Source organism: Nicotiana tabacum, chromosome 1 (genome assembly GCF_000715075.1).
Source record: "Nicotiana tabacum cultivar K326 chromosome 1, ASM71507v2, whole genome shotgun sequence".
NCBI lineage: Eukaryota > Viridiplantae > Streptophyta > Magnoliopsida > Solanales > Solanaceae > Nicotiana > Nicotiana tabacum.
In genome coordinates this window covers 176690636-176705001 of record NC_134080.1, presented here as the reverse complement: position 1 = coordinate 176705001, position 14366 = coordinate 176690636, and the positions used below count along the sequence as shown (strand labels likewise).

At 31.5% G+C, this 14366-nt stretch overlaps 2 protein-coding genes across 2 annotated transcripts; one reads left to right on the top strand and one right to left on the bottom strand.

The window, feature by feature from the left end:
• Positions 1-3843: 3843 nt before the first annotated feature.
• Positions 3844-9596, top strand: LOC142164290 (uncharacterized). The gene is made up of 9 exons (XM_075222110.1): positions 3844-4153; positions 4815-5569; positions 6243-6608; positions 6782-6865; positions 7244-7491; positions 8345-8478; positions 8596-8600; positions 8787-9280; positions 9368-9596. The coding sequence occupies exons 1-9, from the start codon at positions 3844-3846 to the stop codon at positions 9594-9596; spliced, it is 2625 nt and encodes an 874-aa protein (XP_075078211.1).
• An 850-nt stretch (positions 9597-10446) lies between these two features.
• Positions 10447-11729, bottom strand: LOC107807977 (uncharacterized). Its single transcript, XM_016632457.2, has 2 exons — positions 11379-11729; positions 10447-10884 (listed from the first exon to the last, which is right to left on the bottom strand). Exons 1-2 carry the CDS (start codon positions 11727-11729, stop codon positions 10447-10449), a joined length of 789 nt encoding a protein of 262 aa, XP_016487943.2.
• Between the last annotated feature and the right edge of the window lie 2637 nt (positions 11730-14366).

The window sequence follows — 14366 nt, the reverse complement described above, 5'->3', positions numbered from 1 at the left end:
ATTTTTAAATAATTTTGGACAATATAATATATTTTCAAGTTGAATTAGTAATAGGAATTTTTTAAGAAGTATATCCTAAAAGTAATAGGATTACAAGGCTAATATATATTCCCAAAAATAATTATACTAATAGGATTCTTAAAGGTAATCATGTAGGATTCCTAATATGTAGTATTATGTCCTAAAACTAATAGGATTACAAGGCTAAGAATTCTGATTATGTCCTTTTATTATGAGTTATTATGCTTAATATTAAAAGGTTATTTTTGTAATCCAATATTTTATTCAAATTTTTATAATAATATAGATATAGATATAGATAGATACATGAGTACTACTATTCCAAAGTTTCACGTGGATACACTTAAATATTTATAATTTATAGCAAATTATTGAGCTGCAATTAATTTTTTTTTTCATTTTACTATGTATAATGATGGTAAAGTAGTAAATTGTAGGAGTAATATATACGTAATAGTATTGTAATAGTTATACTAACTCCTTTTTTCTGGAGTAATATGAAGTTTCGATATTATTTGTATTACAATGTTGTTGTCAATCCCACAATAAATATCAGATGGTGACTCGTAATTATATTCATATGTTTTTTTTTACTATCTAATAAGAGGGAAAGCAAGGAGCTCTTCGCCAACATGCCTACCTGGCGTAGGAGTATTTTTGAAATTGTTGACTTTCCTTGCTGAGCTGTATTGCACTGTCTGGTCTAAAGACTTAACCTTTTGTTGAAAAATCACCATTATTTCTTCTAATTCCCACTGTATCCTTGTACAGGTAATAGATTGAATTGCAGCAATTTTTTGAGTTTTATTTTGCCCCTACTTTTGCTTTTTTTAACAGTAATTGTACTTGTATATTTTTGTAAATCCAACGACTAGTACAGCCTTGTTTTAACGTCCAAAGAAGCATTAATGTTGATGAGGTCACATGAAAGTGACACATGCTCTCATAAATTCACAAGTGTCTCTAACTTATAAGTACTACTATCTTTTAGTACATGTGCTTTTAAAATGTTTTTTGCCCTACGTAAACTTTAAAAAGTATACAAAGGAACCTCATTTTTGTATCCTTCATTGCAAATTAAATTTCATCCAGCTTTAGCATACTCATTTATAAAATTGGAGTATATAAAAATTAATAGTAGGTCCTTTTTGGGTAAACAAGATAAGGTCATTCTATAAATTAAATTTAAATTTTTTTATTTTCATCATTGTAAATTAAAATTGATCTAACTTTAGCATACCTATCTCTAAAATCCTAAATAGAATGTAATTTTTGTTTTGGGTTAAGAATTTTTGTTAGAGTAGAACATAGTCAACTTGAGATAAAAAAGAAAAACAAGTTCTATCCATTAATATGACAAATGGATAAATGAAGAAAAACAACTTTAATATGCTTTTCAGTTACTATAGAAAATAAAGGATCCTAATTCGGTTAATTAATACTATGACAGAGGAATGACTCGACAAATAATTATATACGACTATTATACTTTTCGCCTACCTGGATTATTTGTAAATAAATCATATTAATTGATAAATGAAATTATAAATGCAACTATATAAGATTATCTTCATTTTAATCATTGGAAGGAAAAAGGTTGTTAAATAACTTGTGTCCGTTGTTACTATAACAATTGGAGAACTAAATAGGTAAAGTGGATCAACAAAACTTATAAAAGTAAAAGGTACTCCTACCTTGTAAACTTATTTGATAGATAGCAACTGACAACAACTTCTGCGTGAGTTCAGTTCCCAATTGAGATTTCCCCTTTTGATTTTTTGATGTGTTTGATTTTATTGCTAAGTTAAGTGTTGATTTTAATAATTTCAGCAGTAAAGTATTATTAAGATTATGTTAAAATTGCAATTCTTTAATAAAAATATAAAATAAAAAAATCGAAGAAAACAAGAATCCTAGGGCAATCAGCAGTTTGCTTCATCGTAGCTTAACTCTCAGCACTGAGAACCTCTCTTTATTTCACTTAATCTTCTTGAAGTTCCTGGTAACTTACTTTACCATCCAATTGACGATGTTGTTGAAGCACTCAGAGTCTTAAATATCCTCACCAATTCCATTTTTGTCAATTGATAATTCAACTCCTCTTAAATTAAAAACCAAAATGTAAGATATTCTCTATGTTTATGGCCTAAATAGAACTGCAGAAGACAAAGAAACCAAGTTTAATTTGTGTTAAGCTTCTTTTCTGGTGATGGGCGTTGCGATGCTATGGAGACTTTGGGCAGCACAGAAGCTCAATTGAACCCCTAATTTTTCTTGTCAGAAAAATTGACACAACATCAAGAACCGATGAATATAACACATTAATATAAAAGTGGTACAAAATCCACAAAGGAAATAAATTGCAATTTATATAATTGAGGAAAGAATAAGTTCAGAAAGATAAATACTTACAGAACATAAGTCCAAAGTTAAGAGCAAGAGGAGCAATTAGAGACTAAGGACACATATTTAACCTAATTTTTTGATTAAACTATAGTCAAATTATTTTGGTATTCAAGACATATTAAAGAAAATGCAAGAAAATTAACTACCTTACAAAGATATACAAGAAGTTGACAGTGAAGATAATTGTAGGAGCACCTTTAATAGAAGCAAAACATCTATAAAACCCGAGAAAGAGACGAAGAAAATAAGAGAAGAACTTTAGAAGCAAATACTCGCAAGGAGAACAAAGAAGAGATGGTATGTAATTTTTTATGTTGTAAAACAGAATCTTTGTACCATTCAGCAAAGTTAAGCAGAGAGAACATAGAAGTCATGAGATGTAATTTTTTACGATATATAAAAAGAATTTTTGTATCATTCAGCATAAGTTAAGCAAAAAATTTGCTCAAGTTAATTAGCACAACATGATCATAAAGCAAACTCCTTTTAAAATTTGAGTTTCAGGTAATAGTTTGGACAAACAAAATTATTAATTTTTTGCTTTTCAATTATTTTAGGTGGTTTAAGATTAACTTTAGGATTCTTTGAAGATGGACTTTTAAAACAAAAAGTTCTTTAATAATGAAAAAGTATGAAGAATTAACCTAAATAGTCGTCCATCCAATTGCTTAGGTATAATTCATATATATATATATATATATATATATATATATATATATATATATATATATATATATATATATATATATATATATTATGAACAATCATATATCATTAGTGTCTACTTTGTGTATACCGGCTAAAAAAGAAAATAATAACTGTCAATCTGTATGAAGCTCTCAAAATTTAGAGGCTAATATTTAGCATATGTTTATTGGGCTCGTGCTGTCATTACTAGTTTAATTATGAAAATTTTACACTCTATAGAAAACCTTAGTACCCTATTTATTTTAAATAAATACCATTTTAAAATATTACATCCTATAAATACCTTTTATCCTTTATAGCAAAATATTTAATTATAGTTACATCCTATATTTAAGGCACCATATATGCAAAATAATATTTTTCTCTCTCCTTTTTAGTATTTTCTCTCACATAATTACCGTATACCTGCTCTAAACACGTTCTCTCTCTCTTATTGCATACACTTTACTCTCTTCTCCCACAAACCCACGTTTCATAACTCTTCTCCCACACAAATTCTCTATTTCTCCGCCATTATCAATCCCACATTCAAAATATATTTTAAATCACTGTTTTACTGCCGATTTGTTTTCTCCTGGTAAGTTTACTTCTTCGAACTTTGATATCATTAATTTGGTTCTCTAATTTTTATACCGATTTTTCATAAATTTCTGAAACAATAACCATTGGTATTGTTTACTCACCAAGAAGCTTTGGCTTTTCTTTTCAATGGCGGATTCAATGCCACACAAGATGATAACCAGAGGTATACCCACCAAAATTCTCAATTTTGATGGGCTCTCTTTCTCGTTGCAAATAACTCAAGGGGAGTCGGATTTTGCAGGTAAGTCAGCAACTACAGTTTCACAGAGAAGAACTAAATTACACAATGACAAGTCGAAAGAAGTCCACGTTGAGAAATTTTCAAAAGAAAGAAAAAATTCAGTTGTTTCAAAGATGAAAAAACCTATGAATGATTCTTCATGTGTCAATGTAAAGGAAGTCGTTGCAAAAAAAAAAAAATACACGACACCAAAAGGTAATTGCTATTGCATCAATATGCATTCAAAGAAACTTATATGTATTCATAATTATTCAAGTTATTTTACATGTACGATATTGTATTCGTATGTATCTGGTTGTATTTAAATATATTTAGTTTTATTCAATTTCACATTTTTGTACTATTTGGTATCACTGTATTCAGCTGTATTTATAAGTATGTATATGTATTCTTATGTATTTTGATAGTTTGCAACTGTTCAATTTTCCAGTATGTTTTTAATTGTATTCATATGTATCCATATGTATTCATCTTAGTTATTTTTTGTTTGCAATTGTTCAAATTTTCAGTAAGTTTTTAATTGTATTCATATGTATTCTGCTTACTTATTTTTTATGTCATGTGTGTTGTAGCTAGTTTTTTAATATGTATTTAGCCTTGTCAATGTATTTAGTTGTATTCGTATGTATTCATGTCAGATGTAATGTAATATATCTGTGTATTTAGTTATATCTATACTTCTAAGTGTTTGTAGTTGTATTCATATGTATTCATGTAAGATTTACTATGAAATATGGTTTGTATTCAATTGTATTTACATGTATTTATTCTTGTTAAATACAGGAAATTAATTTTTTTGTGAAACACTAGCCAAAATTTGCACCCCATATCAGTGTTTATACTAATACTGATATAGTCTCCCAGCTAAAAGAGAACCTTACTCCTGATCAGTACCAACAACTTGGCAATACTTGCTTTGGCTCATTTCTTCAAATGAAGCGCTGTGAAGTTCAACATCAACTCTTCAGATGCTTCATGGCTCTCCAGTTAGAAGACACTCCTAACAATGTATTTGCAGTACACGTCAATGGTACTTCATTACATTTCACATTAAGGGAGTTTGCGATTGTGACTAGCCTCAAATGTGTTGGTAATGATGAAGATTTTGAGTTTAGTGAAAAGTTTCCTAACCGGCTTATTGAGACTTACTTTGGAGGTTCTAATCTTGTCAAGAAGGAACAATTGATGAAATGCTTTGCTGACAAGAACTGGGGTCCCGACAATGATGGTGATGCCTTGAAGATATCTTTGTTGTATTTCATACACACCTTTTTTTTTTCATCCGAGAAGAATAGTACAACTATACCAAGGCTACATTTTGACTTGGTAGAGCGTGGGAGCTATTCTGAATATCATTGGGGTTTAAAAGCATTTGAAATGTTGACAAAATCAATTAGCATGAAGATGAATGCTGAGAAGAAGTATTACAGGATAGCTGGGATGCCACTGGCTATGCAAGTGTGGTTTTATGAGTGCTGTTCAGTTGTTGATTCCAAAATTGCACTCCGAGTTGATGACGTGGTCCCCAGAATACTCAATTGGAGAACCACCGGATATCAGCCAACCTTTGCTTATCTGATGAACGGCATGTTCAATGACACCGAGAACATGGTAATATACAAATTGTATCATTGCTAGTTTATATTTTATTAATAATTAATAGGCATACATTTGCATATAGAAGTATGTTGTTGCATTCAGATACATTTTTGGTGATGTAATACCTGTTGTAATTTCAGATGTCATATTCTCACAAATATGCTGCATACAAATGCATCCGGATTACTTATACATTTGCATACAAGAGACTGCATTCATTTTCAGGGGATGCATACAACATAATACATTTGTATACAAATACATACATATAGAAAATATTTGTATAATCAGCTGCATACAGACACCAAATACAGCTGCATACATTTTCAGGGGATGCATACAACAATATACATTTGTATACATATGCTTACAGATATAAATACTTGCATACAGATTCAAGATACATGTATACAAATGCATAGGGACTAATAAATAGCTGCATACAAATGCATACAAAAACTGTATACATTTGAATACATCTAATGCATACAAATGCATTCATATGCATACATCAATAAATAACTGTTGTAGCCTTCATTATTAATTCTTCATACAATTGCATATTATTTCCAAATCATTAGTGCTGCCTTATATTCAATACAAATTTCAGTTTGTATTCCAGATCTGCATTTGTATGTTTATAGTAAGACTTTGATTGTATTTCGTTTTTCAAATTGTTTACAAGGACATCAGTCCAAGCGATATAGAGCTTGCCATTATTCAGAATCCTCCTGTAGGCGCCGATGTTGAGAAGAGACCTTCTCCTGCTCATTCAGACAAATCGGGAGAGGATTCAGATGACTTTTCTCCTTCACCCAAGCTTCAATGTAAGAAGAAACATGTTGCAAGTATTGGTCCATATTCATCACTGCCCCATAAAAAGCGCAAGGAACACGAAAGGCATCCTAACGAAACAGAATATCAACCCAAGATTCCTCCTGTTTGTGTATCCGAATTTGGACATAAAGTTTTGCATGACAATCAGCTGCAAGATTCCCAAAATGACGAAGTATCTTCTTTGAGGAAAGACCTAAATTCATTCAAAGAATACGTGAGTATTTAACCACAAATTAAACATTACAGTTTAATGAATAGCATTCATATATTTTTGGCGCAATCTTATAATTATTTTTGTATTGTTAAGGTTGTGGGAGAGTTCAAGTCTCTAAGAACATTGATCAATGATAACTTCAAGAAGCTTCTGACCATCTTTAACAAAATCAGCAAACTGAAAGTTTACACCAGAGAAAGGAACCCATAGGGAGACGTGATGATGGCATTGACACAGATGTCAGAGATAATGTTAAGGTTTATCATTCTTAACATATTGAGCATTTGTTTATATCTCTTGCTTGCTGTTATAATTAAATAATTGTATTTATAAATGTTGTATGTATTCGACTAGCCTTTAACTGCCTCACTAAACTGATAAATGCATCGGCCAACACATGTATTTAGCTGTATTCATATCTGTGTTAACCTTAATATGTAAATGGAATTAACTACTGTATTTAAACATATTCAGCTGTATTTTGATGTATTCTGATTTGTATTTCTTGAATATGTGTGATGTATTTCAAACTCCCATTTCCATTACCAAAATCTATTTTCTTACTACACTTATATGTATTTAACTGTATTGTAACATTAAGTTAATACACTAACAATGATACATACACCTAACAGAAACAAGTGCTTAATGATCAATGTTTGGAGTATAGAGGGGAGGGGAAAACTACATCAGAGGTGCCGTCCAACATACCATCTACTGGTCAAGAGGGTGTATCTACAGAATTCTATGTATCTCAATTTGAGCTGGACGACAAGTTTCTTCCCAGTCAAATTCTAGAAACTAGAATTGTGATTCACAACAATGCAAAAAAAGCTGAATCAACCCCAATACCATCTCATGGGAATCGGCGACCAAGTAGATGGTACTTTTCGCCTTATGAGTCTAACTTCGACTCCGTAGGTTAGTATTTTTATAAAGTCAAGATTCAGCTTTCCTCATGGTTTTTAAATTTAAAAGTCTCTAATCACGAATTCAATGAACAACAAGTACCTCAGTAAAGTTGACCCCCATTTTTGAAAAAAGACACCCCTTTCAGGATGATTCAATAACGGGGCCACATCCTATGTTAATCATTCAGGAATATGACAAATGGGTTCGTGATGGTCTTCTCGCTAGACATGATCAGAGGTGAGTTTTCCCCCGGTATGTGTATTAAGTTTTTATATTTTTAAAAATGTATATAATATTTTTTATACCATACTTGTAGAAGTAATTTGGAAGACCATTACAAGAAGAACAAGTCAACACTTCATATACCATTGGATTTTGGTGTTGATCAAGTTAATTCAAAAAATTGATTTTACCTTCTATTGTTTGACGGGAAGCTATGGGATGACAACGTAAGTTTTTTCCCCTAACTGACTAATTTTCTTTGAATAACAACATGTTGTTTTATTCAGCTATATTCAGCTGTATTATTCATCTGCATTCAGCTGTATTAAGCTATATTCAACTGTATTCTAGTTATAGTCAGTTGAATTGAACTGTATTAATCAGCTATAGTCAGCTGAATTTAATTGCTATATTCACCTTTATTCAACTTCTGCATTCAGTTGTATTTAGGTGTATTCAGATGTATTCAGTTATAGTCAGTTGAACTGAAATGTATTAATCAGCTATAGTTAACTGTATTCAATTGTTATATTCAGCTTTATTCAACATCTTTATTCAGCTGTATTCAGCTAATTTCAATTAAATTCAACTGTTTTAATCAGCTGTAGTCAGATGTATTCAACTGCATTTGTATTCCGCTTTATTCAACTCATGTATTCAGATGTATTTAACTATATTCAGTTGAATTCAAATGTTTTATTCAGCTATAGTCAGCTGTATTCAACTGCATTTCTCTGTATTCAACTGTAGACAGTCATATTGAAGTCTTTAAATCGTAAGTAGTCAATTGTATTATTCAATATTATTCAGCTGTATTCAGCTATATTCAGTTGTTTTCAATTGTTTTAATCAGATGTAGTAAGTTGTAGTCAGTTGTAGTCAACAGTTTTATTCACATACAATCTATTGTATTCAACTATATTTTTCATATGTATTTCTCTGTATTCAGCTATATTCTTTAATAGTTTGATTAATTGGACTCACACCATGTACTTAACTTTGTGTATAGCATATTGACGTCATATTCTACTATTTGAGAAAAAGGGAAAGTACAATCAAACAAGCAACTTCAAGTATACAACTGTTGATTGTATATTCAAGACAAGAATCACTGAAATATTCAACATGTATGCTGATACAGATAGTAATGCTAATGTAGCCAAAGAAGAGGATGTGGTATGTGAGTACATAAGAGGCTACAGATTGCATGCAAATGTACCTTGGCATACTGTGGATAATGTCATGATACCAGTCAACTTGAAGGACAAACTACACTGGGTATTGGCTGTTGTCTCATTCAAGGAGAGATGTATCAAAGTGTATGACTCGTACAGATCTGCAGGTCATGATGCTTATGTAGTTTCTGAGATTGATAAGCTAGCTAAGCTTGTACCTCTATATCTATCAATCAGTGGCTTTTACAGAGATAGTCAAGGCATAGATTGGTCTACTTACTCAGCATACACTGACAAGTCACATAATGATCCCTTTGAAGTTTTTTTCATTTCAGATCTGCCTCAACAGAAAGCTGGTAGCATGTAAGTATTCAAGCATCATTATTGTATGTTATATACAAATCTAATTGTATGAATTATTTTTAATTGTTTCAATCAATTATTTTTTAGTGATTGTGGGGTGCATGTTGCAGCATACGCAGAGTTTCTGAGCACTCTTGGAGAGATTCCACAAATAACATTTGATTCCTCTCTACTTCGTCAAAGATATGGTGATCTCCTCTGGGACTATGCTATGCGAAAGATAGACGTTGATGCCATAAGTGAGAATGAATCACCTTCAAAGATTGCTAGACAAATCACGGAGTCAGATTCAAATATGCAGATAGTGTTAGAGTAGCTTTAGGTTATTGTAGTTTTGGAGTGTAGTTTCAAGATGAATACTATTTTGAGTAGTTTTTGGTGTAGATGGTATTTAGTTTGAAAAACTTATCACTTTATCAACAATGTTAGTGTATGACAATTGTAACTTTTCAATCACTGTTTCACTGGTTTATTCATAAGTATTCATGCTTATTCTTCAGTTTGGATACATATTTATCTTACAGGATTCAAGTATATGTTAATACCAAGCAACTTTGCTTGAACACATTTTAGTTAATGAACATGTTAATGTCAAAGTCAGAAACTTTATGTATGCTGATGGTAGGTTATATAAAAGAATTTAGATGTATTTTTTTCTGGATTCAGTTGTATTCAGTCGTATTTAACTGTCAAATTCAGTTGTATTCAGTTGTATTCAGCAACATCCATTCAGCTGTATCTTCCAAGTTCAGATAACACATATTAAAGAACACAATTTCAAATGTATTAAACAGGTTTTACGTAATCAGTTGTATTCAGCTTGTTTTATTCAGCAGTAGTTAGTTGTATTTAAGTGTATTATTCAGCTGTATTCAGTTGTATTTTGGTGTATTCATTTACATTCAGTGCTACTCAACTGTATTATTCATAAAAATACTTCAGCTGTATCCAGTTGTATTTTTTAGTATTCATCTATACTCAGTTATACTCAACTATATAGTGCATATGTATTTATCTGTATAAAAATATTTCAACTATATGTATTCAGAAACTATTCACGAAAGTCATTTCAGAATATATTACTTGACAATGAGAATTTATTACTTGACAATGTTAACATAAGTATTGACAAATCGTTGAAGCACTAATACATGTTAGAGTGTTAACTATTTATTACGTGGAGCATTTCTACACGTTCGCTTGTTATGTCCTCCCCCATATATGCTACATGAATGTTGATTTTTTGACTGCAACAATTCACTTAAAGTTTTATCGCGCTTCTTCTTTGGCCTTCCAGAAGGTCTTTTCCATTTGGGTGGTAGTACAACCTCCTCTACAACATGTTCTGGTATATTCCAGTCATTTCTGTCCGGTAGCGGGTACACTGGCAAATCATATGTCATTACAATTGTATTTGGTTTGTAATAGTTAGAGCAATATTCTTTTGGCATTAGAAACTTGCTCTTCAATACAGTCCAAGCATGTGGGCATGGCAATTCATCAAATTGGAACCTCCCACAAACACATTTTCTCTCTAATAGGCAGACTGTGTAATTCCTCCCACCATCGTTAACCGTATGTAAGTATTCAGTTGATGGTACCACCTACATTTAAAAGTAGAAATATAAATTTTGAGCACATATATCTGAATTACCAAATGTATAATGCTGAATTAATAAGTTACATACAACTGAAATTTTTGCATATAGATGAATATATCAAATATTTAGACCAGCAGAATACCATATGTAATTAGTGCAGAACTTATCCGAATTCTGCTGTACTTTAGGCAAAAGGATGCTAACAAAAGCATTAGAATCATACGTATTGACAATACATATTAAAATTACATATAATACATCTTTGTTAGTTATATTCTGATGTATTCCAATAGTTTTTGCAGCATATTTTTAGTTATATTCAGTTGTATTCATATCAGATCTACGGAAAAATATATCTTTTATGAGTTTGAATATAGTTGTATTCATATGTATTAATGGTAGTTCTACTTAAAAAATCATTGTATTCAGTTGTATTCATGCCATTAATTCAGTAACAATTAAGCTATATACAACAATGACATTAAAATATAACTTACAGTCATACGTGTAGACATTGCCTCATTCAAAGTCAGCATCTCCTGGTATTTTTTTCCAATCGTCGTGTATGTCTGTGTAGCTTCTTTGCGGTTACTACAATTCCAACGTCCAAACATCTTCCTAACTTCTTTGAGGAAGTCGTATATTGGCAATTTCCTTGCTGAAACTAGTGAGACATTGATTGACTCAGCAATATTTGACGTCATTTTCCATCCCCTGTTAACAGGTGCATACAACCTAATCCAATTTTCGTAACCAGCTAACTCTAAGTATTCTTTCACTCTAATATCTACCTTCTCCACCTTCTCCATCAGACTGTCAAATTCAGCTTGTGTGTATGCTTTTGCCATCGAGAAGTATATCTAGCTCAACTTGGCATGGCTCTTTTTGAATTTCTTATATACGTTGTTTCATAGATGCCATATACAAGCAAAATGCGGTACATATGGATACACTCTCGATACAGATTTAATGATACTCTCATTTTTATCTGTAATGATGCACATGTTTTCCCTTTCACCGTATGCTATCTTGAATTGCTTAAAGAACCACGTCCAAGCAACATCGTTCTCTGAATCAATAACACCATATGCTAGTGGCAATATATGACCTGTAAATACAATTGAATATAATTATTTTTAAAACATGCATTTCAATATTTAAAAATATTAACAGATTGTATTATAATTCAGATACTCACCTGCACCATCCAACGTGCTTGCCGAAATGAATGTCCCGGTGTAGTAAGATTTTAGGTGACTTCCATCCACAATAACAATGGGTCTACAATGATCAAACTCCCTTATAAAGGCATACAATGATATATACACGTACATGAATTCATTTTTTGGTGATTTTACCATTCTTATGTGGGAACCTGGATATGTCATATCCATTGTATATAAGTATCCTGGTAATTTTTTGTATGAATCAGCCGGTTCACCTCTCAGAAAATTCATTGCCTTTTCTTTAGCCCTCCACGCCAACATGTAGCTAACATCTACACCTAAATCTGATTTCACATCATCAATAATATCCCTTGGAGTGTATTTCCTCTTATGGTTTGTAAGCTTAGGCCTTATCATACCACCTATAAGGCTGCTACTAGCCTGCCGCTGCTCATACACCTTGTCCTTCAGCGGACATGTATGGTTATCATTGAATTCTCTCACTTTGAATAGTTCTGATTTGTTAATACTTGAAGCCTTAAACCTCCATTCACAATCTTCTGAAATGCATAATAATGCATAGCTGCAAAGAATTAATTATTTTACATTTGATTAGCATAAGTGTTTACAAAAAATGCAGCTCATATACAGACAAATATAATCTGACATAGATACATCCTGACATCTATATATATAAATTTTTATACTACTGAATTCCATTATAGTTATATGCGTTTGAATACAATGAATACAACTGAATACACTTGTTTGTATATGCATACACTTAATACCACAGTAGACATAATAAGAAAATAATTAGAGCCACTGTTGTGTATTTATACCAGTAAAATACATATGAATACATGTATTTAAATGCCCTAAACAAACATATGTTTACTTCATCTGTGATCATCTAGATGAAATACACAAATACGCATAAATACAACGACGTCAAACTTACACCTCGAACCAATAATCGAAAGTACAACGGATTTTTTTTAAATACATGCAAACCCGACAGCATTAGACCTATCAACCTGGAATTGAAACCTTTGAGCTATAGCATAATTCTCCATCACCTCTTTCAATGTAGCCTTATCCTTATAAACCTTTCCAGCCATAACCTCCTTTTGATTAGTTTTTGAAATTATCAAATCCTTGTGGAGTTCGAACACTCCAATCGCTTCTCCTGAATTGACAAAAATTAGAGCCAGTGTATTATCTGTATCGGAATCGTACCTTTGAACTCCTTCGTCTATTTGCACAATGTCGCCTTGATTTAAACTACCTCCGGATGTAAGATCTTTTTTGATAGTTGTTATGCACAAAGGATACATCCCAAATTCGTTGTTCTCTTTTTTCAATTCTACATACACTCTGTAACCCATATCATTGTGTATTTCCATTGGTGTGCAATTTTCTTCTACTTTGTATTGTATTTTAATGGTCTTGGAGCTCAAATCGATACCCAGTTGATTTGAAATTGAAACAACCAGATCATTAAAGGAGGCATACTCCTTTATCAGTATTCCCTCAATTGAAAAATCGATGTAATTGCCCTCATCGTTCCACTTGCCAGAATGACGCAAAAAAACTGTTAAACTTTCCATATGTATAGAGTATGAATACCTTATTTTGTATATAATTTGTATCAATCGAAAAAAAAGAGAAGAGAATGGAAGAAGTTCGATCAGATGTTGCTCTGTTTTTTCGCTGTATTCACGTTTCTGAGATGCTGTCTTTGAGCAGAATACAGATTAATGTGTACTAGTTTTAGTTCGTTGAGTTAATTTAGGAGAATATCATGTGATTTGATTTCCTTTCATTTTTAACCAGTTTAACCTTCCAGATTCTGCGCAGATATGTTACTGTATTTCACGTTAAAGCCGCTTAAATACAACTAAATACATATCAGAGTTAGCTGGAATTCCTGTTTTTACGCCTATTTTTTTTGTTGTATTAATGAATACAACATCTCAAATACATGAAATACATTTTATAAAAACATAAAAGATATCTATAACACGTAATATAGCAAAGGGTATCTATAAATAGCTAATTAGACCTAAAAGATGGTTCTTTATGAAAAATTCTCTTAATTATACGGGCGAACATTTTACCTGTTTTCTATTTGTTTTCAGCAATCCATATTGTGAGCACATGATTTTTGCTTCATGGAAACTACTCCAAAAGAAATCGGAAAAGAAATAAAACAAGTTACCCCCGGGTACAATTTTGAGGATTTATGTGACATTTTGATAATTGTTCTGTCCGTAAATGCTCGCCTCGCTATAGTTAAAAAATACAAAAATACATGAT